The sequence below is a fragment of the Balaenoptera physalus genome (assembly GCF_965194825.1).
Source record: "Balaenoptera physalus genome assembly, chromosome: X".
Lineage (NCBI taxonomy): Eukaryota > Metazoa > Chordata > Mammalia > Artiodactyla > Balaenopteridae > Balaenoptera > Balaenoptera physalus.
In genome coordinates this window covers 13,475,978-13,501,580 of record NC_138903.1, presented here as the reverse complement: position 1 = coordinate 13,501,580, position 25,603 = coordinate 13,475,978, and the positions used below count along the sequence as shown (strand labels likewise).

The following is a 25,603-nucleotide window of genomic DNA, read 5'->3' as shown; positions in this document are numbered from 1 at the left end:
GGAGATTCTCTAACAAGCTTTGCCTAGCCACATCATCTCCTGCCATTTTAACCTTTTAGAGGCGATAAAAAAAGAAGGGAATGTTGAAAATATAAAATAAGGAAGAGAAAAAGAGGTAGTGAAAAGGAAGCACAGAAACTAGATTAAATCTAGAATACTCTGTGTCCTGTTACCAGTCCCACCTCATGCACTATGTAAAATCATGTCTATACTTCTGTGTCTTTGTCACGTATTAACGAAATCTTTTTTTTAATAGGCGATATGTGGGGAGATTTTGGACAAATCTGTACCCTTTGACAGTCCCCTTTGGAGAGAAACCGAGCATAGATGTTACCAAAGAATGCGGAACCAGGTAGGAAGAAGACACCTTGAAAACCAAATCTAAATCCTCGACCTCATTTCTTTTTATGCCGTCCTTCTCTTCTTGTCTTATGAAAACAGGTAAATGAGAAAATTTTCAAGCTAATTTAAATTTATTTCTTATGTAGCTGTCTTTTCATGGAAAAGTAGTTTACAATGTCAGTGACATCAAGTACCTTGAATAAGTATGGTATTGATCTTGCTGAGAGATATTAAAAGTAGAGATGACCTGAGTTTTCCATTAAGCAATAAGATGTGGAATTATCAACTGCTTGCCGTAACTCTTTCTAAAGTTAGTCATTGCGATGGACCTAGAGTCTGTCATACAGAGTGAAGTAAGTCAGAAAGAGAAAAACAAATACGGTAAGCTAACACATATATATGGAATCTAAAAAAAAAAAATGGTTCTGAGGAACCTAGGGGCAGGACAGGAATAAAGATGCAGACGTAGAGAATGGGCTTGCGGACACGGGGAGGGGGAAGGGTAAGCTGGGATGAAGTGAGAGAGTGGCATGGACATATATACACTACCAAATGTAAAGTAGATAGCTAGTGGGAAGCAGCCGCATAGCACAGGGAGATCAGCTCAGTGCTTTGTGACCACCTAGAGGGGTGGGATAGGGAGGGTGGGAGGGAGGGAGACACAAGAGGGAAGAGATAGGGGAATATATGTATACGTATAGCTGATTCACTTTGTTATACAGCAGAAACTAACACAACATTGTAAAGCAATTATACTCCAATAAAGATGTTAAAAAAAAATAAAGTTAGTCATTGCTAAGTAGTCAGTAATCTCTGTGAATAGTAAAAAAAAAAAAAAAAAGGATATCATTAGAAGATTTTTGCATATTAAAAATCATTATTGTTGGGCTTCCCTGGTGGCGCAGTGGTTGAGAGTCTGCCTGCCAATGCAGGGGACACGGGTTCGAGCCCTGGTCTGGGAAGATCCCACATGCCGCGGAGCGGCTGGGCCTGTGAGCCACAATTGCTGAGCCTGCGCGTCTGGAGCCTGTGCTCCACAACAAGAGAGGCCGCGATGGTGAGAGGCCCGCGCACCGCGATGAAGAGTGGCCCCCACTTGCCACAACTAGAGAAAGCCCTCGCACAGAAACGAAGACCCAACACAGCCAAATAAATAAATAAATTAATTAATTTAAAAAAATCATTATTGTTAAAAATATTACAAGTCTAAAATAGTTTTTTGTTTTTTTTAAAAATTTATTTATTTATTTATTTTTGGCTGTGTTGGGTCTTCGTTTCTGTGCGCAGGCTTTCTCTAGTTGCGGCGAGCAGGGGCCACTCTTCACCGCGGTGCGCGGGCCTCTCACTGTCGCGGCCTCTCTTGTTGCGGAGCACAGGCTCCAGATGCGCAGGCTCAGTAGTTGTGGCTCACGGGCTTTGTTGCTCCGTGGCATGTGGGATCCTCCCAGACCAGGGCTCGAACCCGTGTCCCCTGCATTGGCAGGCAGACTCTCAACCACTGCGCCACCAGGGAAGCCCTAAAATAGTTTTAAAATAACCTTTTCTTACCATCTTGGTATAATTGTTTAAATTCTCTATGTTCCCTTCCATTGATTAAATAATATTATAGTTATAATTGTGTATTTTTCTTTATTCAGCTAATAGCCTACATTTCTGGGTAGGATCCATCATCATACATCTATTGGCTGCGTAAAATTTCTTCAGATGGTTGCACCATGGTTTACTATTTATGCACTGCTTGTTAACAGTTTTAAATCTGTAAGCAGCAATGCAATGAACATCTTCACCTACGTAACATACTCCTAGGAAAAGTCCATAGCAGAATGAAAACGTGAAGCTGCAAGGGCCCCTAAACTCCTGCAGCTGTTGTAGCCCCACTTGGCAGTTGAGCAGCAGCAGAGGCCCATCTTTATGTAGCTCCATAGCCTATCTACGGTGTTTTCACCCCCACCATCTCTCCTAATGTTATGTTTACGACAAACCTATGGGACTGCCAGGACAGGTATTGTGATAGTTCCATGTTGTAGGTGAGGAAACTGAGGCTTGGGTAAATGATTTGTTCGAAGTCACAAAGACAGTCAGTGATAACTAAGGTTGGAACTGAGAACTCCTAATATTTCCAGCCTGGTTTTCTATCCATTCATTCTTCATTCAGCAGATGTTAACTGTTCTTGCCAGTCTACACTGTTTTAGTATTTGTTCATTCTCCTTAAGAATGCCATACTCACCAATAGCAATATTGCCTGACATTAAGCCTTTAAAGGTCAAAGAAAATATCCATAGTGTCTGTTATATCCAGTTGCATATCCCCAAGGCTGACATAGGAGAAAAAACAAACTTGACTGGTCTTTAAGATGAAAGGAAGCTTTCTGTGTCACTAAAAAGTGATTCATTAAATATCTGCCAGTTATACAAACTTAGTTTGACTGAAAATGAGCCTTATCTCCAAAGAAGTCTTGGTCAGCTCCAGAGACACTGGTTCCCAGAAGAGTTTGCTGAATCGCACACACCTTCTGCTGCCCCTCTCCAGTTCCAGAACATTCTGAAAGTTTAGATTCCCATACAGACTATGAAGCCAAGGCCCCCCTACCCATTGGCTGCTGGATCACATGTGGGCCTTTTTGGTTCCAAAATCACGCAACTTCATGTCTGCTTTATTGTTTGTGTCTTCTAATGACCCTAATGCCAGGGCCTTGCCCATTGAAGGAGATCAATCAAGGGTTGTTGTCTTGAGTTGAACAGTTTTTAGCAAAGAGAAGGTCATTATCGTTTGTGTTTATACTTGGAACATAAAGAATAAAGACAAAAAACTTCACATATAATCTCACCCCATCTACTGTTAACATTTTAATGTATTTCCTCATTAAGATTATACCATAGAAGTGGTTTATATATTTTACTTTTTCACTATTAAATTATTAAAAATATCAATAAAAATTCTTTATAAATCTAATTTATTTAGATTTTCCATTCCACAAAGGCATCATTATTTATTTAACCATTCTGGTGGTTGTTTCCACTTTTCCCCCTATTAAAAATCATTTCACACGTTGTACACCTTAAATTTACACAATATATCAAATTATTTCAATTGAAAAATAATAATAAAAATCATTTTAAACGTAATTCTTCGACCTAATTTCTGAGAATTTCCTAGGTTAGTTCCCTAGAGACAGGATTACTGAGACAAAGAGTATAAACGCTGTGAAAGCTGTCCAGAACAGTTATGCCTTTGTACATATCCAACAGAAAGAATGCTGTGATTTTAATGCTAGAATTAAATGCTGTTCTTTTTTTTTTTTTTTTCCAGTCCTGGGATGCAAAGAGGATATTCAAGGAGGCTGAGAAGTTCTTTGTGTCTATTGGCCTTCCTAATATGACTCAAGAATTCTGGGTTAACTCCATGCTAACTGAGCCAGGCGATGGCCGGAAAGTGGTCTGCCACCCCACAGCATGGGACCTGGGGAAGGGTGACTTCAGGTAGTGAGGCTGATGTTTACACAACTGATACTAAAATGGGAGACAATGGAGGGATGAGGATGAATTTGGATTCCTTCTCTGCTCCTCTGAGCACAGAAGAGATGAATGAATTTTCCTTGAACAAAGGCTGGGAGTCCATGAGAGCACATCTGGGCTTTCCAAGGAAAAGGGGATTGTCAGCAAGCCCTAACTTGAACCTTTAGACAGTTTGCCTCATCTGAGATGATATGCACCCATTAGAGTTGCATGGTCATGGGTATGGTGGTGCCCCCATGAGGAAAGGGTTGGTGCAAGATTTATGGAAGATGGATATGTGAGTCAGGCATTGATACCCACCTCCATTTCCCTCTTCTGAGTGAGCTAGGACAGGTGAATAGATAAGCTGGTATGTGTCATTAAGAGAAACACAGAGAACACTCCATGGAGAACTGGAAGATAAGTGACCACACCTGGAATAGGGGTTTGGGTCAGACAGGGCTTTTCAGGTGGCATTTGAGTTGGGCTTGAAAGACAAGAAGGGTTTGGACAGACAGAGCTGGGAGGGACACCGGGCTGGGAGAATAGCAGGATCAGATGCAGAGAGGCAGGACCAGTGTTGTGTACTGGAGTCAGCAGGTTAGGCTAGAATAAAGGGCGTGTGAAGGAGGGTCTGTGTGAAATGGCAGAATGAGCACAGGCTTTCTAATCCCAGCTGTGTCACTTAATGACTAGGCAACCTTGGGCAAGGTATTTAACCTTCTTGCGTTTCAGTTTCTTTATCTGTAAAGTGGAATCGTAATTCCCAGTTGGCAGGTTTGTGAGTGTCTTAGGTTGGGTTCCCTGGCTTGAGATGGAGATTCTTGTACACGTGTTTCACTGAGGGAGAGCTTGCAGGCAAAGGGGAGTGAGGGAAGCAGGATGGGGCAGGGGAAAGAGTTAAGTAAGGATGTGGTCTCTGCTAGAGACTTGGCCTCAGCCTGATCCCACGGGGCTCTCTGGAGCATGATTTGTACCACAGAGTTGGTCACATCTTGAGACAAGAGGACTGGCCTTTTGTACCCCATATTACTCAGTCATTGGCTGTGGACTGCCCCAAAGTATGGGGCCATATAACCTCCTGGTTGAGGCACCTCCCATTTAGCCAAAAACATTAAAGAAGGAAGCAGCTGTTGGCCAACAGCCAGGACTCAGACAACTGGGAGATGGGTGGATCTTTCTGGTAAAGCAGATCTAGGCAGGGCCCCAGCTGCATGCGCTAGAGTAGGGGTTGGCAATCCTTTCCTATAAAGGGTCAGATAGTAAACAGTTTCTTTAGGCTTTGCAGGTCTCTGTTGCAACTACTCATCTCTGCCCTTGTGGCATGAAAGCAGCCATAGATAATACAGAAACAAATGGTTAGGGCTGTGTCCCAGTAAAGCCTAATCTATCACAACAGGTGGCCAGCTGCAGGCCATAGCTCACCAACTCCAGTACTAGGGTGAAGTTGAAAAATGAGTAAGTGTATGTAAGCTTCCTAGCACAGGATCTTACACACAGTAGATATTAACTATATAATAGCTATTCTTATAATTGTGCCAAAAGAGTATGGAGAAAAACCAAGTTAGAGAAGGAGGTCATATTGGGGTGTACAAAGGAGGCTGAGTTTATTCCTGAGCAGCGTGAGTCCTTAAAGGGTATTTATCAGGGGGATGACGCGGTGCTCAGAGTGGTGGGAAGACTACTGAACCTGCTGAAATATGACCCCTACACTCATCTGCATGAAATTGCTCTTGCCAAGTTGAAAAGGACCAGCACCTAATTGCCAAATGCCCTCCTTATACCATTGGGCCACAACAGCATGGGGCAGTGTTGAGGAGTTGTCTTTGAAGTGCTGTTGTTCACTGGTGTCTGCATCGTCATTCCTTCTGGACTTCTTTGACTACTCTCTCTGTCTCCTTTTCATCTCTCCACCCTGTACATCCTGGGACCTCCTGGGGCTTTGTCCTTGGTCCTCTTTTCTTGCCATCCTACACAGCTTCATGGGCCATCACATCCACTCCCTGACTTACCTGCTAATGATTCCCAAATATCAATTTCTAGCCCTTTCTCCTACTACTACTATGTCCTGGCTGTACCAAACTGCTGGCTGTGTCCTGAATGCCACATTCTTTTCTCAAGCCATCCTCATTGAGCACTTCTAGGAATGTCAGTCTCTTGTCCCTCCCTGCCATTTGCCTGGCAAACCCCTGCATGTTGATCAAGGTCCAGCTTGCTCATTGCATCCTGAGTTATGCCCTTCCTGGGGCTTCCAGAAGACTATGCCTCCATTTACTCATTGTTGTGCCCAAGGCCATGTCTACTGATCACTTATAGAGTACTTGCCTCAGAGTTTTTGTAGTAGATGACTCTGTTTATCGTCCTTTCTGTTAGTCTGTGATCAGGAAGACAAGATTCAGCCCTGCCCATCACTTTATATTGAGCACCTAGTACAGTTTCTAGGACGTACAAGATAGGTCCTCAAGAATCATTGGTGAATAAATCTTGGAAAGGTGATCCATGCTATGGAAATCCCATATAACTCTATTGTGATGATTAAATGAAATTCAATGAGATTCATTTTAATCTTGCCCATTTTTGTTCAGGATCAAAATGTGCACAAAGGTGACGATGGATGACTTCCTGACAGCCCATCACGAGATGGGGCACATCCAGTATGACATGGCGTATGCCACACAGCCCTTCCTGCTCAGAAATGGAGCTAATGAAGGTTTCCATGAAGCTGTTGGGGAAATCATGTCACTTTCTGCAGCTACACCTCACTATTTGAAAGCCCTTGGTCTTCTGCCACCTGATTTTTATGAAGACAATGGTACGGACATTTTTTCATGGCCTGTTTTGGGTATTCTATAGTCTGACATGGGCAAAGGTATTTATTGTCATGCATAGGATATATTTAATTTTTGCCATGTAAAATATAAGTTATTTATGGGTAACTGGAAATTGCTACTGGTTAAAAAAATTTTTTAAGTATATAGCATAATATTCCAGCTTCTGGTTTTGTATCTTTGAAAAGGGCATAAGAGAGGTAACTAAGTGAATGGTCTTGGGACTCTAAGAACCATCTAACAGAAGCTTTTAAAAAGATGCCAAAATAGGCCCACAGAACTGAAATGGCTTATCCAAGGTTACCCAGCTAATTAGTGTCAGAGTTCTGACTGAATCCCCCGGTTCTAGGTAAAAACCAAAACAGTGGAGCTGGAACAGATTCTAAAAACCATTTTGCAGAGGAAGCAAACTGAAGACATGAGAGGGAAAATAATTAACCCAAGGTCAAGAAGCAACATGGCAGAACCGGAACCAGAGCCCTAATCTATAACTTTTCCCATAATATTATGCAAAGCAAAGTATAACTTGAAATTTGGGAGTTCTTAAGGAACAGGTGGTGGAATATCAAGATTGGAGGAGACTGAAACGTTTTGTTCATGTGGCTGAAGCATGAATTTGCCCCATAACATCCCCTCAGATTCAGGCTATCCTTCAGCATCTTTGCCCGAGGCAGCCTGTTTCTCTTTGGATGGGTTGGACTTGACGGAACACAACAAATATTCATGAGATCCAGATTTTTCAGTGAGGATTCTTTCTTGTAAAAGGAGGACACTTAGAGCCAAATATGTTCTTCTTTCCCATGTATTTCTCTCCCCTCATTTTAGCAATTTGGGACATAAACATCAGCTCTGCCTACTAGTACATTTAGTCGATGAGGTCAAGGTCATGAGCTCCATCCTTGTGTGGGCAATTCACTTTGCCTTGACTTCTGGCTCCAGACCCTGATGATCTCACAAGGACCTGGGAGTAGGTCAGTGTAAAGCCATCATCATGTCTGAAAAAGTTACTGTGAGCACAGACCCAGTGGGTAATAGACAAGTAGTGGCATCCTCCCATGAAGGGAGCAACAGAGGAAAGGGGGTTCACAGTAACCACACCTGTTTCCTAATTTTAAAGTATCATTCTCAAGTCGATTAACAGACCATTATTAGTTTTATCATTTTTTAATATTCCTTGACAGCAGTCAAAGATGGTTGAATCACTAAGACAGTACTAGGAATGGTTAAACCACTGATTTGAAAAACTCCTGCTTCTTTCCTTGGCTCTGGCCCTGATCTGTGAATGATGCTAAACAAAATAAGGTCCTTCATTCCTTCTCTCTCTCTCTCTCTCCTTCTCTCTTTTCCTTTCTTCTTCCAAAAATATTTATTGAGCACTTACTATGTGTAAAGCATTTTAAAAGACACTAAATACATTGGTGTGCCAAGTAGATAATATCCCTCTGCTTACATTCCAGTGAGCTTCATTTACGCACTAGATATGAGCTCCACTGCCTTTTTACATCAATAATAAAGGATAAATGAAATAACATAATTTGTTAAAGCATTTTAAACTCAGGTAAGGAAGATGTCAGTAAATTTAAAGTACATTGTACTTCTGATTATCCAGTGGATGGTTTCCTCTAGGGAGGCTCGTTTTTGTTGTTTTTTCCCTTCCCTGGTTTACTGGCTTTTGGCCACATCTGTTTAATATTTGTTTATTTAGCAAAGACTCACAGAGGACATCATGTAGCAGACACCAGGCTAGGTATACAGTCTTGAATGAGAATTGACAGTCACTGCCTTCATGGAGCTTACAAGAATAAACAGTGTGGGGCTTCCCTGGTGGTGCAGTGGTTGGGAATCCGCCTGCCAGTGCAGGGGACACGGGTTCGAGCCCTGGTCCGGGAGGATCCCACATGCCGCAGAGCAACGAAGCCCATGTGCCACAACTACTGAACCTGCGCTCTAGAGCCCGTGAGCCACAACTACTGGAGCCTGTGAGCCACAACTACTGAAGCCCGCGTGCCTAGAGCCCATGCTCCGCGGCAAAGATAAGCCACCGCGGTGAGAAGCCCGCGCACCGCGATGAAGAGTGGCCCCCACTCACCGCAACTAGAGAAAGCCCGCGCACAGCAACGAAGACCCAACGCAGCCAAAAATAAATAAATAAAATAAATAAATTTTTAAAAAAACAAAAAAAAGATAAACAGTATGACTAGGAAAGTAGATAAAATACCCCTGATTAGCTCTGATAAGAAGTACTTAAGGAAGGCAACTGAAACTAATGAAGAAAAAGGATTAGGGGTTCCTTGTGGATTTATTTAACCTGATCTATCCAAGGCTTCACCCTACTCCAAATCCCTCAGCTGAGAAAACGAATATATACATATTATTATGTCCACTGTCAATATTTCTCACGCGATCATCTTTATAGTAAGTATATCTTAAGGAATAATATCTTGAGATTAGGAAATTATCTAATACAAGACATCCACTGTCAGCCTCATCTTAATATTTATCCTTTCCCATTTTATTTTCAGTAACAGAAATAAACTTCCTGCTCAAACAAGCACTTCAAATTGTTGGAACTCTACCGTTTACTTACATGTTAGAAAAGTGGAGGTGGATGGTCTTTAAGGGTGAAATACCCAAGGAGCAGTGGATGCAAAAGTGGTGGGAGATGAAGTAAGTCAATGAATATGCAATCAGTAAAATGTTTCCTCATGAGTTTGCTGTTTATTTAAAAGCATTTGGTTGGCCTGTATACACACACTCACATACACACACAGACATCATATACTTAGTAGCAGTATCTGTATTTTATTGCCTGAGGGCTTCCTCTGGTCACTAGAACCCTCCTATGGAGAAAAGACTGAGGAACTATGTGTGATGGGAATTGGTGGATAAGTACTTCAGCTCCCTCGCCCTCCGCGGGGAGAATTCTGAGGTGAGTGCTCTACATGGGATCCTAGAGTTCCTCAGTGGGAAAAGGCTCCAGTTACCCACTGTGGTGACTTGCTTGATAACACACCTTTTGGGGGCTGCTTTCCTTTTCCTGTCTCACTTCCTCACTCCTTTGCCTGTGTTTCCTGGGATCACGTCCCAGGGTCTGGTCTCAGGGTCTGTTTGGGTGAGAACCCACGTAAGACAACTAGCACTGGAGTTCTCAGAGAATAACTGGGATTTCAGTGGCTAAATCTTGAAATCTAGTGGTGTGGGGCTAAATATGTGAAAATGAGAGAGAAGTGTATTCAGGCTAGGGGAATGCCATCACATACCACACACACACACACACACCACATTAACTGCCTCCTTTTTATTTTTTCAGTCTCCATTTGGGAGCTTTCTCAGATAATGGTTCCTTGGCTCTGCCCCACCCCCCAGCAGGGTCAAGTGACATAATTTCTCATGCTCTATCTTAAGTATTGAGGCACCCATTAAACTGTGATATTATTTGGGAAGTGATCAATTCATTCATTTTTATTTTTGCTTTTGTCCATTCTTTGAAACAAAAATATTAACCCCACATTTTAGGTAAAGCACTGGGGAATCCGATGCTGATCATTTCTGATGTTCTCCTCGACTTCAAAGAACTTGTAGTCTATGGAGGAATGCGGGAAATGAAACCACTGCAACGTGTTGGGTTGTGATGGGAGAATGTGGGCATCCATGAGCATCCAAGGGGGGATCCAAAACCCTGGCTGATAGGTCAGATGAGGAGAAGCATCCAAATTGAGCTTTGAGAAAGATGTGGGATTTAACCAGGGGTATGTAGAGGGGAAGGGAGAGAATCCCAAGCTAGTGAGAGCCTGCTGTATTTGGGCAACAGAGGGCGATTCCTTCCAATAGTTTCAGCGCTACCTCATTCATCACCGTATCCCAAGTGCCTTGCACAGTGCCTGGCACATGAAAGTATGAAATAAATGATGAAAGTATTACAGAAGAAGATGGAAGGAAGGAAGTTAGGAAAGAAGGAATGAATGAACAAACAAACAAATGAATGAAGGAAAAAAAGAAAGAAAGCTTCTCCTCACCATCTATTAGTCAGACTCCTGTCAATTATTTTTCTTTATTTTTCCTCTCTGTGGTGAAGATCTACCATTATAACATTCAGCCCCATATCCGTAAGTTGAAGTCAGTGCCACTCTTCTGCCAAGATTCTCTCTGGTGACATAAACCCTCCTTGGGAGGGAGGAGGCAGCATCTGTAGTAGCTGTTGCTAGCATTTGAGTAGTACTGAAATTATGTCTATCATGATCCCACAATCAGAAAGGACGGATGTATTCACTTTAAACAAGGCCAAATACATGGTTTCCCTACCTTTTTTTCTGATTGAATTAATTTTTGATCCCTTTTAGTTTATTTCCAAAGGTACATGGAATCAGACCCTTAAAATGATTCATTAATGCATTAATTACTCTGTGCATTCAGTGAATCCATGTGAGGTCTTTTCTTAGCCTTGGCCATCGTGTCTGGCACTGGAACTGTAAAGATGACCAAAACACAGCCCCGCCCGCTAGGTGCTCAAGTCTCCAGGGCAAGAAGGAGCTGTATGTGAATAATTACAAAACGGAGAGAGAAGTGGCAAAGGAGGCAGAGCTAGAGAAGGCCAAGGGAGCTGGAGGGTTCACTGTGCTGGCAGGTGGTTGGGAGCAGGGGCAGGCCTCACAGAGGAGGGGACATTTGAGCTAGCCTTGAAGAATCAGTGAGATTTCAATTTTAGAAAATTCCGCCTACGAGGAGCCCATAAAATGTGGTGCCGGAAAGGAATTATTAGGACTTGCACTGTATGTCTTTGGCCACGCAATGCACTTTATTAAATTAGTATTTTGAAGGTACAGCTATTCTCCAATGCTGTAGACCGGCTGAATTTAAAAAATAAAGAGATGACTACATGATGCACTTTATTCTGTAATTCTTTACACTGTTTCAATTTCACCTGACAACCAATTTCAGTAGAAATGCCATTGGCTGATGACACTGCACTAATGGCACCATCCATACTTTCTCACGATGAGTGACCCAGAGCTAATGTATCTTCTTTTTTCCCCAAAGGCGAGAGATAGTCGGGGTGGTGGAGCCTCTGCCCCATGACGAAACATACTGTGACCCCGCATGTCTGTTCCATGTTGCTGAAGATTACTCATTCATCCGGTAAATGACAGTTTTCTTCTGTTTCACTTCTAGGATTTGTGGACAGAGTGACAACTCTAATTTCTTTTTCTATCTCCATTCACCTCCCCCTTAGATCCTCAAAATAGATGATCAGTTTCAATTCGATTTAACTCAACACGATGTATTGAGTTAAATAAAACTTACATGAGATCTTTTCTCCCACCATCAGGGAATTTATAGTATCCTTGGGAGAAATAGAAATATATTTTTGTTTGTCTTCTTGTCACTGACAGAGTGCAGGGTGATTGTAATAGAGTATTTTTATTTATTTATTTATTTATTTTGAGTGACTAATATGGTTTTTTTTTGAATTTTTGAATTTTATTTTATTTTTTTATACAGCATGTTCTTATTAGTCATCCATTTTATACACATCAATTTTGTTTATCTTCTCAAAGAACCAGCTTTTAGTTTTATTGATCTTTGCTATTGTTTTCTTTGTTTCTATTTCATTTATTTCTGCTCTGATCTTTATGATTTCTTTCCTTCTGCTAACTTTGGGGTTTTTTGGTTCTTCTTTCTCTAATTGCTTTAGGTGTAAGGTTAGGTTGTTTATTTGAGATTTTTCTTGTTTTTGAGGTAGGCTTGTATAGCTATAAACTTCCCTCTTAGAACTGCTTTTGCTGCATCCCATAGGTTTTGGATTGTCGTGTTTTCATTGTCATTTGTCCCTAGGTATTTTTTGATTTCCTCTTTGATTTCTTCAGTGATCTCTTGGTTATTTAGTAAGGTATTGTTTAGCCTCCATGTGTTTGTGTTTTTACGTTTTTTTCCCTTTAATTCATTTCTAATCTCATAGCATTGTGGTCAGAAAAGATGCTTGATATGATTTCAATTTTTTTAAATTTACTGAGGCTTGATTTGTGACCCAAGATGTGATCTATCCTGGAGAATGTTCCATGTGCACTTGACAAGAAAGTGTAATCTGCTGTTTTTGGATGGAATGTCCTATAAATATCAATTAAATCTATCTGATCTATTGTGTCATTTAAAGCTTGTGTTTCCTTATTAATTTTCTGTTTGGATGATCTGTCCATTGGTGTAAGTGAGGTGTTAAAGTCCCCCACTATTATTGTGTTACTGTCGATTTCCTCTTTTATAGCTGTTAGCAGTTGCCTTATGTATTGAGGTGCTCCTATGTTGGGTGCATATATATTTATAATTGTTATATCTTCTTCTTGGATTGATCCCTGGATCATTATGTAGTGTCCTTCCTTGTCTCTTGTAACATTCTTTATTTTAAAGTCTATTTTATCTGATATGAGTATTGCTACTCCAGCTTTCTTTTGATTTCCATTTGCATGGAATATCTTTTTCCATCCCCTCACTTTCAGTCTGAATGCGTCCCTAGGTCTGAAGCGGGTCTCTTGTAGACAGCATATATATGGGTCTTGTTTTTGTATCCATTCAGCAAGCCTGTGTCTTTTGGTTGGAGCATTTAATCCATTCATATTTAAGGTAATTATCGATATGTATGTTCCTATTACCATTTTCTTAATTGTTATGGGTTTGTTTTTGTAGGTCGTTTTCTTCTTTTGTGTTTCCCACTTAGAGAAGTTCCTTTAGCATTTGTTAGAGAGCTGGTTTGGTGGTGCTGAATTCTCTTAGCTTTTGCTTGTCTGTAAAGCTTTTGATTTCCCCATCGAATGTGAATGAGATGCTTGCTGGGTAGAGTAATCTTGGTTGTAGGTTCTTCCCTTTCATCACTTTAAATATATCATGCCACTCCCTTCTGGCTTGTAGAGTTTCTGTTGAGAAATCAGCTGTTAAACTTATGGGAGTTCCCTTGTATGTTTTTTGTCATTTTTCCCTTGTTGCTTTTAATAATTTTTGTTTGTCTTTAATTTTTGTCAATTTTGATTACTATGTGTCTCGGCATGTTTCTCCTTGGGTTTATCCTGCCTGGGACTCTCTGCTCTTCCTGGACTTGGGTGGCTATTTCCTTTCCCATGTTAGGGAAGTTTTCGACTATAATGTCTTCAAATACTTTTTCAGGTCCTTTCTCTCTCTCTTCTCCTTCTGGGACCCCCTATAATGCGAATGTTGTTGCATTTAATGTTGTCCCAAAGGTCTCTTAGGCTGTCTTCATTTCTTTTCATTCTTTTTTCTTTATTCTGTTCCGCAGCAGTGAATTCCACCATTCTGTCTTCCAGGTCACTTATCCGTTCTTCTGCCTCAGTTATTCTGCTATTGATTCCTTCTAGTGTAGTTTTCATTTCAGTTATTGTATTGTTCATCTCTGTTTGTTTGTTCTTTAATTCTTCTAGGTGTTTGCTCTTTAATTCCTCTAGGTCTTTGTTAAACATTTCTTGCATCTTCTCAATCTTTGCCTCCATTCTTTTTCCAAGGTCCTGGATCATCTTCACTATCATTATTCTGAATTGTTTTTTGGAAGGTTGCCCATCTCCACTTCATTTAGTTGTTTTTCTGGGGTTTTATCTTGTTCCTTCATCTGGTACATAGCCCTCTGCCTTTTCGTCTTGTCTGTCTTTCTGTGATTGTGGTTTTTCTTCCACAGGCTGCAGGACTGTGGTTCTTCTTGCTTCTGCTGTCTGCCCTCTGGTGGATGAGGCTATCTAAGAGGCTTGTGTAACCTTCCTGATGGGAGGGACTGGTGGTGGGTAGAGCTGGGTGTTGCTCTGGTGGGCAGAGCTCGGTAAAACTTTAATCCGATTGTCTGGTGATGGGTGGGGCTGGGTTCCCTTCCTGTTGGTTGTTTGGCCTGAGGCGACCCAACACTGGAGCCTACCCGGGCTCTTTGGTGGGGCTAATGGCGGACTCTGAGAGGGCTCACGCCAAGGAATACTTCCCAGAACTTCTGCTGCCAGTGTCCTTGTCCCCACAGTAAGCCACAGTCACCCCCCGCCTCTGCAGGAGACCCTCCAACACTAGCAGGTAGGTCTGGTTCAGTCTCCTATGGGGTCACTGCTCCTTCCCCTGGGTCCTGATGCATACACTACTTTGTGTGTGCCCTCCAAGAGTGGAGTCTCTGTTACCCCCAGTCCTGTCGAAATCCCGCCAGCCTTCAAAGTCTGATTCTCTGGGAATTCCCCCTCTCGTTTTCAGACCCCCAGGCTGGTAAGCCTGACGTGGGGCTCAGAACCTTCACTCCAGTGGGTGGACTTCTGTGGTATAATTGTTCTCCAGTTTGTGAATCACCCACTCAGCAGTTATGGGATTTGATTTTATTGTGATTGCTCCCCTCCTACCGTCTCACTGTGGCTTCTCCTTTGTCTTTGCATGTGGGGTATCTTTTTTGGTGAGTTCCCGTGTCTTCCTGTCGATGATTGTTCAGCAGTTAGTTGTGATTCCGGTGCTCTCGCAAGAGGCAGTGAGCGCACATCCTTCTACTCTGCCATCTTGAACCGGCAGGCCAACTAATATCTGTAATAAAGCATTTTTAACTTGAAGTCCCAAAACCTATGTTCTTCCCCTATTAGATCCAGATCTTGAATTTGTTGAGTCTCAGTTTCTTTCTTTCTTTTTTATTTACTTATTTAATTGGTTGCGCCGGGTCTTAGTTGTGGCATGCAGGTTCTTTAGTTGTGGCATGTGGGATCTTTAGTTGCGGCATGCGAACTCTTAGTTGCGGCCTGTGGGAATCTAGTTCCCTGACCAGGGATCGAACCTGGGCCCCATGCATTGGGAGCACGGACCCTTAGCCACTGGACCACCAGCTAAGCCCCGAGCCTCAGTTTCTTTATTTGTAAAGTGGAAATAATATTGTTGATCTGCCATAAGGATCGATTGGCATCATTTATATGAAAAGGCTATAAATCTGTAAAACACAATACAAATGTGAGCTAACATTTAACAAAATAATACTGCCTTTTTATCAGCTGATACATGAATGCAAGTATGATGAGTCTGTAGGGTTCATGTTTGGGTCTTTCTGGAGGGAAAAGAGGTTTAACTGGTACTTCTTTGGTTACTAGGGCTTCAACATTTAAATATATGCCGCAATCTTTGATTCTACCACAGAAACTAAACACAGGACAACTATTTTTTTCTTTATCTCTTTTACAGATATTACACAAGGACCATTTATCAATTCCAGTTTCATGAAGCCCTTTGTCAAACAGCTAAACATGAAGGTCCCCTGTACAAATGTGATATCTCGAATTCCACCGAAGCTGGGCAAAGGCTGCTGTAAGAGATGCTTCAAAATATTGAACCTCTCATTCCTATTTAATTTTACTCATTTCCATGCCTAGGTTTGAATTTGATTTCTTTGTTCTTAGAAGAAAATTGGGGGCCTCAAAATGTTCTCATCCACAAATTAAATGTTTGTTTCGTGGTCACACAGGAACCTGGACCATGTGATGGCTGGACAGGCCACCTCCTCTCTCCATGTCATAACTACAGAGCTCTTTTTGTAGTAACTGGAGGGGAAGAGAGATTGAAGGATGAATACATCTGTTAACATGGCTTCTTTTCTTATTTGCCAGGAGCAAACTTAGTCAAGCCAAAGAGGAGAAAGCATAGATTGTACATGTAAGTAGGTGTACATCTGGAATCCCTCAAAAGGCCCTGAACCCACCCTCCCCTTTTTTCATGTAGCCAAATGCTGCACCTTGGAAAATCAGAACCCTGGACCTTAGCACTGAAAAATATTGTGGGAGTAAAGACTATGGACGTAAAACCACTGCTCAACTACTTTGAGCCGTTGTTGACCTGGCTGAAAGAGCAGAACAGGAATTCGTCTGTGGGATGGAGCACAGATTGGACTCCATGTGAGTACATCGAGTTGACACATTTCTAACTGCCCACTTTCTGCTTCCCCTAGTCCTCTCTGGCCCCAGTCTCATGGGACTGTGACACAGCTGAATATGTTCTCCCTCTACTTAGCCTCTGTACTACGGTGGTAGCTGCCATTTTATCTGGGAGGAAACACATTTGTTGAGCAGCTACTATGTACCTGGCACAGTGAAAACTACCTCTCTCTCTCTTTTTCAAGTCTGCTTTACTAGCCCCATATTTAAAATAAAAGAGTCTAACAGTCTCCAACCCACTGTATTCGAATCCTGCTCTTCAAAGACAAGTACTTTTAACAATTTTAATGCTATTGCCTCTTCTTTCTGGTGGTCACATTCATATTTTTAAACAATTTGTTTATATTGTCATTTCCCTATAGCTCACTTTTAGGCATGCACTTCTGCCTACTCTTCTGCCTCCTTTTCTCATTCTCCCAATTAGGTTTAACATAATTTTTCAAAGAGAAATTATCAATATTTGCATCATTATGCTTGCAGAACCAATATACTATTTTATATCCTTTCTTATGTGGTTTTTTGTTTGTCCTGGAGTTTCTATTGTCTCATGTTTTTTGTATGCCTAATTTGCTATGTACGTCACATTCATCTTTTTCAACTATTCCAACATATCTATTCTTTTCAGTCTCATTTTTTCCTAAAGAACTCCCTCTTAGAGTCCTCCTATCTCAATCTGGACCACAGTTTTCATCCTGAGTCATCCCTTTGCTGCTGTTCTGGGTTGAATCCACTGCTTCCTGGATGCCATGTCTTCTTTCGTGAATTACCTCTTGTTTTGCTGCAGCACAGCCTCCAAGTGACTTTCTAAGCAAGAGCTCATGGGGTAGGAACATCAACTGTTCCCCAAAGTGTCTTTAACCAGACCTTGAGTTTCATTCCCCTTGTTTTCAGTCCAGTATCTTCTTCCCACCCCCTACTGTACCTGAATCCCAAGCCTCTCCAGGATTCTGTGGGACTTTGGGGGTCTGTGCTGCCTGTGTATACACGTTAGGGCATGGCTTCCTGACCCTTGTGAAAGCACTTACCACTCCTCCATAACTTCTCATTTTCCAAAAGTGTGTTTATACCTTAAAAAATTCCTTTACTATCACTTTAGTGGGATCTTGGGAGAGGAAGGAAATAAACACACATGGTCAATGTGTCATCTGTAACAACAATCTGTTATTTCTCTTTAATCAGATTCTGACCAAAGCATCAAAGTGAGGATAAGCCTAAAATCAGCTCTTGGAGAAAAAGCTGTGAGTATTCTACACAGTGCGTCGATGACTTTTCAACGCATTCCCTTAAATAGGGCACAACAAGCCCATTCCAGTGTGGTCTAAAAGATGAGAGGATACATGGTTCTCTTAAAAAGCTCTAGATTCTGCCCTTTGGCTTTTGGGTTGTTTTTTTTAGGAACACATTCATTCCTTATTGGATTGGCTATGCCTCCTCTTTCCTTGTGACTTTGAAGGTGTTATGAAGATCAATAAGAAAACATCCAATCTTAAGTATCAAATACCCACCCTCCCAATTCACTCTAATCACCATTACTTGTATTTGAGGAAGAGGACATGGTTATGTTTTGAGAGATTGCTTGCTCTTAGAAGCACTGTAGGCAGTTTTGCGTTGTTTTGTCTTAGTCAATCATCTATATCCTGGAAGCTTGTTTTAATCTTAGACCCCGGCCCTGGACCTGCTTAATCGGAATCTGCATTTTAATAAGCCCCCCGGTGGGTTTGTAGATGCAATAAAGACTGGGAAGCTCTGATTTAGAACACAGTTTCTCAAACATGGCTGCACACTGGAGTCATTTGGGATTTTTGAAAAATATCAGTGCTTGAATCCCACTCCCAGAGATTCTGACTTAATTGCTCTGTGGTGTGGCATCAAGTCATCAAAGCTCCCCAGGTGACTGATTACGGCACAGTTTGAGAACCACTGATGTAGAGATGCATTTCAGGACAACAGAATGTTTTACAGAAAATCAGATTACTTACACCTTCATGTGAATTACTTTAATCAGCTATTCCTTTCTCCTAAACACCTGTCTCAGGTTATCCGGTTTGAAGCAACCTGTCTCAGGTTATCCAGTTTGAAGCAGTAGCGGCTTTGATTGGGAAAGAGGAGAGGAGAGGGTCGCCCCAGGCAGATGGGGATCAAAGGCGTGGGTGGGCTTGTGGCATCCTGCAGGCTTTGCAGGATTAGAGGGCAGCCTGGCACTATTGGATAAAACAGTCCAAGGTGCTACAGAAAATTGTTCTTTGCGTTGGATAGACCCAAAGATGGCATTTGTACCCCCTTACTTTTCCTGGGAAGTTAAATACTGTCCAAGGTTCCACAGTAGTTGTAGTGTATTTTAGTGTAATTTTCATAGATAAGTAAGACATCTAAACATAAATAACATAGTAGGAGTAAAAAAGGAACATTTAAGAAAGAAATAATAAAAATGGAAGTGCATCACTTCCCAAACTCTAAAAGTTCATGTTCCTATTTCTTAACAATCATTGAGTGTCTCTGGGATCATTTCTCTTTCTGTCATATTTTTATTAGCTCTTCCTTGGACTAATGAAATTTAATTATTTTAATTTAAAGTATCTGGTAGGTCAGGATCCTTTTCAATTATCTTCTTTTTTCTTGACATGTGTCCCCATGTTCTCTTTCCATGCAGTGAGGGATCAGTAACCTTCAGAGGGGTTGATGGTGTAACATTCTGAGGCCTATTCACTGAATGACAGGTTGCTTTGATGAGACCAGAACCATACTTTTAGCCTGAATAACTGCCCAGTTCAAGCTATTTCATGGCAAAGTCCACCTGGGTCTTTGACACTAATTTGGGAACTTGGCCTTTGCTTTTTTTGAATATAGAAATAGTAACCAGAATATTAGTAATAATATTAATAATATCATTATTACTATTAGAGCAACTTTTTCCAACAGCTGTGTGATATCAAGCTGGGGTCAATGTAGCAATCCTTTGAAATCTTTTTTAAAATTTATTTTTATTTATTTTATTTATTTTTTAAATTAATTTTTATTGGAGTATAGTTGCTTTACAATGAAATCTTTTTTTTAAACAGCTAAAATTTTAGATTTACTTCTGAAAATGTAATTACATTTTTTTAAATTGAAGTATAGTTGATTTACAATGTGTTTCAGGTGAACAGCAAAGTGAATCAGTTATACATATACACATATATTTTTTTCAGATTCTTTTCCCATATAGGTTATTACAAAATATTGAGTGTAGTTCCTTGTGCTATACAGTAGGTCCCTGTTGGTTATCTATTTTATATATAGTACTGTGTGTATGTTAATCCCAATCTCCTAATTTATCCCCCTTCCCCGCTATCCCCTTTGGTGACCATAAGTTTGTTTTCTACGTCTGTGAGTCTGTTTTTGTTCTGTAGATAAGTTCATTTGTATCATCCTTTTAGATTCCACATATAAGCGATATCATATGATATTTGTCTTTCTCTGTCTGGCTTACTTCACTTAGTATGATCATCTCAGAATTGTTTTTCCTAGAAGGGGAAGGAGAGATGCAAACTTCGTGCTATTCATGATCTCTACTGCCATCTACTGGAGGAAAGAGTGAATGCTTTTTTTCTGTTTGAACAGGTTTTTCCTGGACTGTGCAAATACACAAGCCATTGGTTTAGCACTGAAAAACAAGAACAAATTACCTTGTTTACAGAAAAATTTTTTTCCTTTGAACCTCAAGTTTCTTCTTTTTTTTACACTAACACATATCCAAGAATTTACTATAAAAATAGTAAAAACTCAGCACATTTGTCTACAGTATATGGACATTTTAACCAAAACCAATGGCTCACATGACTCCCATCTATAAACCTTCCCTCCGGGTGTTTATTTCAGCTTACATCAAACTAAATTAAAAGGGCAGAGTGAACGCCATGGTTCTTAAAGCGTGGCTGCGCGACCCGCAGCATTAGCACCACCTGGGAGCTTGTTAGAGATGCGATTTCTTGGGTCTCCTCCCAGACCTTCTGAATTAGAAACTCTGAGGCTCAGGCCCAGGATTCAGTGGTTTAACAAGCCCTCCAGGTGATGCCGATGCACACTCAAGTTGGAGGTCACTGACTTCATGCAGAGCAAGAATCTTTGGCATATTAGACAAATTAAAAATAACGCTTGTGGGGAGATCCCTGGCGGTCCAGTGGTTAGGACTGCGCGCTCTCACTGCCAAGGGCGTGGATTCATTCCCTGGTCGGGGAGCTCAGATCCCACAAGATCCCACAAGATGCACGGCGCGACCAAAAAAAAAGCTTTTAGAATATCAGGTTTTAATGTACCCCATGATCTCTACTGAGCAGTGTTTTTGTTTTGAATTTGCAGTATGAATGGAATGACAATGAAATGTACTTGTTCCGGTCGTCTGTTGCATACGCCATGAGAGAGTATTTTTCAAAAGTCAGAAACGAGACCATTCCTTTTGGGTGAGTTGATTTGCTGTGCTCTCAATCAGTATTTCCCTTACTCTTGGGTCTAAGAAAATATTATGCTTCAACTTTTATTCAAGTGAAATTAAGAAAAACCTCCTAATAACTTTTAAATCTCTTTGATCTCCTGGAATTTGGGCCAGTCTATTTAGGGATGATTGTGACTTATTTGACTTGTAGGTGACAAGAGCATTGTTATTATTAAATGGCCCTCTCCTCGCCTCTCTCCTCCCTTTCCACCCCCTTCCCTCCTCTCTCCTCTTTTCCTCTCCCCTTCTTTTCCCCAAATGCTCTCATCCACCCTCAGCACTGAAAAAAAAAAAGGCAGAAATCTCTGCTTTCATTCATGAGCTTATATTCTAATGTATCTGTTTTGTGTGTGTGTGTGTTATAGACAATCGACAGAATATGTAAATATGTAAGTAGTAGAATTCGATGGTGATAAGTGCTAGGGAGAAAAATTCAACAGGAAAGGAGCTAGGGAGTGCTGGGGTGTGTGTGTGTGTGTGTGTGTGTGTAGGGTTCAATTTTAACTAAAATGGTCAGAGAAAGCCTTGTTAATATTTGAGCAAATAGCTGAAACAGGAAAGAGAGTCAGAGGTGCAGACTATGTGGGGAAATGTTTCAGCTGGGAAAATAGCAAGTGGAAAGATCCTGAGGAACAAATATCCTTCACCTGTTGAAGGAACAGCAAGGAGGCTAGTGTGGCTGGAGCACAGTGAGCTAATAGAAGACCAGTGGGAGATGTGGTCATGGTGGGACTGGGCCAGGGGGGTGGGGAGGCGAGAAGAAAGTTCATGTGCGCCTCCCAAGCCGTTCTAAGGCCATTGGCTTTCCTTCTGGGTGAGAAAGGATCTGAGCCCTGTGATCTGCCTTGGGTTTTATTAGGGTCAGTCTGGCAGCTGTGAGAGCAGAGTCTTGTCACATCGTACTGTAAACCCCGCTCCTCACCCTCACCGTGGGGGTAACATGACGATTTTTGCTGGGAGGGGCAAGGTTCGAAGATATCAACGCACCACCTCTGTCCATGGAACAGAGCCATTGCTGGCAGCCATGTTGTTTAGCACGAGTCTGGGTCACCAACGATTCCTTGCTGATTCTGCTACTGCTTTCAGTTTGAAATTTTTCTATGATTGGAAAAAAAACCCAAACTGTTGTTCTTATATGGTGGCAGAACTAACAGCGCCAAGACTTGCCGTCACACCTTATGTAGTTGAGTTTGTGTGCTTTGGGCAGTGTTAAGCTTGTTGGGACAATTACATCCTTCCATGACGGGCCCTGCCCCATGTCTCCCTACTTTACCCTGTGATCCTCCTCCCATCTCCTTTGCACCAGCAGGAGAAGGTTTCATTCTCTGTACAGTGTCCTCTGTGCCACCAGGGAAGATGCTTCTTTTGTTTCTCCACAGGGAGAAGGACGTGTGGGTGAGTGACTTGAAACCAAGAATCTCCTTCAACTTCTTTGTCACTACACCTAAAAATGTGTCTGACATCATTCCTAGAACTGAAGTTGAAGAGGCCATCAGGTGATATTTTACTTTCTAATGCATGATAGCAGGGCAAGGGGGTCCCCCAATGCAGCAACAGCAGGAACGAATATTTGGTGTGCTTTTACAGTGCCAGGCACTCTTCTGAGTCATTTACATGTTTTTCCTCATCTTAAAAACTTGGGTTTTAATTCCAGAATCTCATAGCAAGGGGATTGTCTTAATTGGGTTTATCCAGATGCAGGTCCTTAGACAAGGATTTGAGTGTAAGTAGTTTATGTGGGAGGTGACCTCAAGAAGCACGGATGGAGGAATGTGGACAGGAGACAGAATGGAAGGAAGGTAGTAAAGGACACGTTATGAGCAAGTTACCGCTGTGGGCAGCTAGAGCTCCATTCTGCTGGGAATTCTGGGAGACGGCGTAGAATATGCACCTCAATTGTCCCATCAGAGCTGGGGTATTTATTCACCACCTCCCATCAGTCACTGGTTGAGAACTGCTTACAGGGGAGACTAATTTCCCAGCATTGCTGGCCTGCAGACAGGGCTGAATCTTGTGGCCTGAGAATGCTCTCGGGAAAAGGCAGCAGGTACTGGCTGAAGGAAGTCTGGCCAGCACACCCGGAAAATGGTGAGAGCAGAGGGCACGTGGGCAGGTGTCGCCATCATTTGCTGTAGGGACTTTGATGTAGGATCCATTTAACTAACCGAAGTCTGAAACAAGGTGGGCAAGGATAGGATTCCTTAGACACTGGTTAGCCTCCATACCAAAAGAGGGACTTGCTATTGGTGGTGAGTGTTCAGAAGGAACAGTTTTCCCAATTTGCCTCAGCTGTTTCCCAAAACAGCAATAGTGAAGAATGGATAGATGTAGGTGTTTCCCCTTGTCATTAAAAAGAAAAAAAAAAAAAGAAAAAAGAAAGAAAAAAAGGCTTAAGCTACTCACTACTACAGGAAGTGCTCACTAGGTGGCACTCTTGAGCTGCTGTTCATCTTCGGAAGCAGAAACAAGACTTGCTGGGCAGAGTGGGCCTCCACGTGACTTGTCCTGGGGAAAAGCGCCCGCTGAGATCGTCATGAAGGAGCGCCGCCCTCCCGCAAGCTACAGGGGCCCTCAAACGTCCTGTTTCCAGAATGCCCAGGCTCTTTCAGGCAGAGGTTGCCAGGGGTGACATGGCTAATGCTGCTTTGACCTCTCTCTCTCTCTCTCTCTCTCTCTCCCTCTCTCTCTCTCTCTCTCTCTCTCTCTCTCTCTCTCTCTCTCTCCCTCCCTCCCTCCCTCCCTCTCTCTCTCTCCCTCTCCCTCTCCCTCTCCCTCTCCCTCTCCCTCTCCCTCTCCCTCTCCCTCTCTCTCCCTCTCTCTCTCTCGACTTTGACCGCCTCCTGACCTGCCCTATACCCAAGGGCAGGAGGATGTGATGCCAGACACTTTGGTTTTCAATCTAGAATATTGAACATTTCACTGTTTTTTGTTTTAAAAATAATCCTCACCTTTTTTTTTGGCAAAGTCTCCTTCCCTGTATTCCTCCCCAGTGCTGCCTTTTAGTGATAATTTTGGATGTCAACACCTTTCATTTGGAAAATACAACTGTGGAGACTTGTGTAGAGGGACTGATTCATTTGTAGAAGAGGTGGATGCAGTTGTCCTTTTCCATTATTTGATATAACATCATTGTAGGCATACCCTGACAGAAGGGAAATTCTTACCAAACATGCTAACTTTGCCTTTACAACCCAGGAGTCACAGATGAACAAATGCCAACCATTTGCACGTTTCCACACTTGCAGGCTAATTTTCCAATGGAGCTGTTTCCAAACCTAATCTAGGTTACAAGATATGAAAGATGTATAATTGTCAAAACTCAAATCTTTCACTGAACCTGGTTATTTACTTTGATTTCATTGCTTTTTTTAGGTATACATTTTTAGGATAAGCCTTATCAAATCCGTTTGGGAACAATGATATAAGGAGTAAATAATTGGACACAGTTTTCTTTTGCCTAAGTGTTTTGCTTTTGGGAATAGGATGTCCCGGGGCCGTATCAATGATGCTTTCCGCCTGGATGACAACAGCCTGGAGTTTCTGGGGATTCAGCCGACGCTGGGACCCCCTTATGAGCCACCTGTCACCATATGGCTGATTATCTTTGGGGCCGTGATGGGAGTGGTAGTGATTGGCATTGCCGTGCTCATCTTCACTGGGATCAGAGATCGAAGACAGTAAGTGACCTTTCTTAGACTTATCTAGCCTAAAACAGAAAGGTTTAGGGAAAACTAACTGGAAATTTTGCAGTAAGTGGTAGGTTGTACAAGCCAATTACTTATTTGGACAATTTCGCAGCTAAATATTCTTATTCTTCCCCTAGAAATTTACCAGATTTCATCAGCACTTTGCCTCCCTAGCAAAGCCCCACCGTACAGGACATGTCCAGGCTGGAGTTGGCTGGCATGCCCTGGTAAACTACAGCCTGGCCCACAGCATCATTGCCCCACTGCTAAGAGGCACTCCAAGCCCAGCAGGAGTGAGTGGGCTCAGGGCATTATCCTAACTGATAAGTCCTCCTCGGTCCAGAACTGACCTTAGAGGCTGGATTAGTGATGGATTTGAACTGTGAAATCATTCAAGAATGAGCTCTGAGATTTGCTTCAAACTGCTACACTCGAATCCTCTTCATCCCTCCTCTGATAGCACAGACGCCCTACTATCCCCTCAGTTCATGGGTCAGGCACCCTCTAATTTGTTCTTGAGTTGAAGATCCAAGTTCATGGAGGATTTAAATCACCGGAGACCTGATGTATAGTCTTGCCCTGACACTAGATTTGTTTTCTGACCTTGAGACATCACTTACGTTTGTTGGGCTTATATCATTGAAGTTAATCATATTTTATAGCACCTAACAAAACTCTCTGCACACTTTCGGTTGTTTAAACATGTTCTTTAATTTTTACACGCACTAGTCTATTTTGCTCAATTTTCTTCACTATATTATTTGTTCTCCCAAGTAACTTCATTTTTAAAAATAGGCATTTACTAGAATACATTCATATAGTTAAAATTTTTTAAGTACAAAAGGATACACA

The 25,603-nt window shown here is 41.9% G+C and overlaps 1 protein-coding gene across 1 annotated transcript in view; it reads left to right on the top strand.

Moving 5' to 3' along the window:
* The window catches only part of ACE2 (angiotensin converting enzyme 2), a 61,269-nt gene that overhangs the window by 33,444 nt on the left and 2,222 nt on the right, over nt 1-25,603 (top strand). Inside the window, 13 exon segments of the mRNA XM_082447337.1 lie at nt 257-268; nt 271-333; nt 336-352; nt 3,653-3,822; nt 6,423-6,649; nt 9,188-9,332; nt 11,703-11,801; nt 15,849-15,971; nt 16,383-16,555; nt 17,774-17,832; nt 20,933-21,033; nt 22,445-22,561; nt 24,548-24,742. Of these exon segments, the coding sequence (XP_082303463.1) occupies nt 257-268; nt 271-333; nt 336-352; nt 3,653-3,822; nt 6,423-6,649; nt 9,188-9,332; nt 11,703-11,801; nt 15,849-15,971; nt 16,383-16,555; nt 17,774-17,832; nt 20,933-21,033; nt 22,445-22,561; nt 24,548-24,742 (1,501 nt within the window).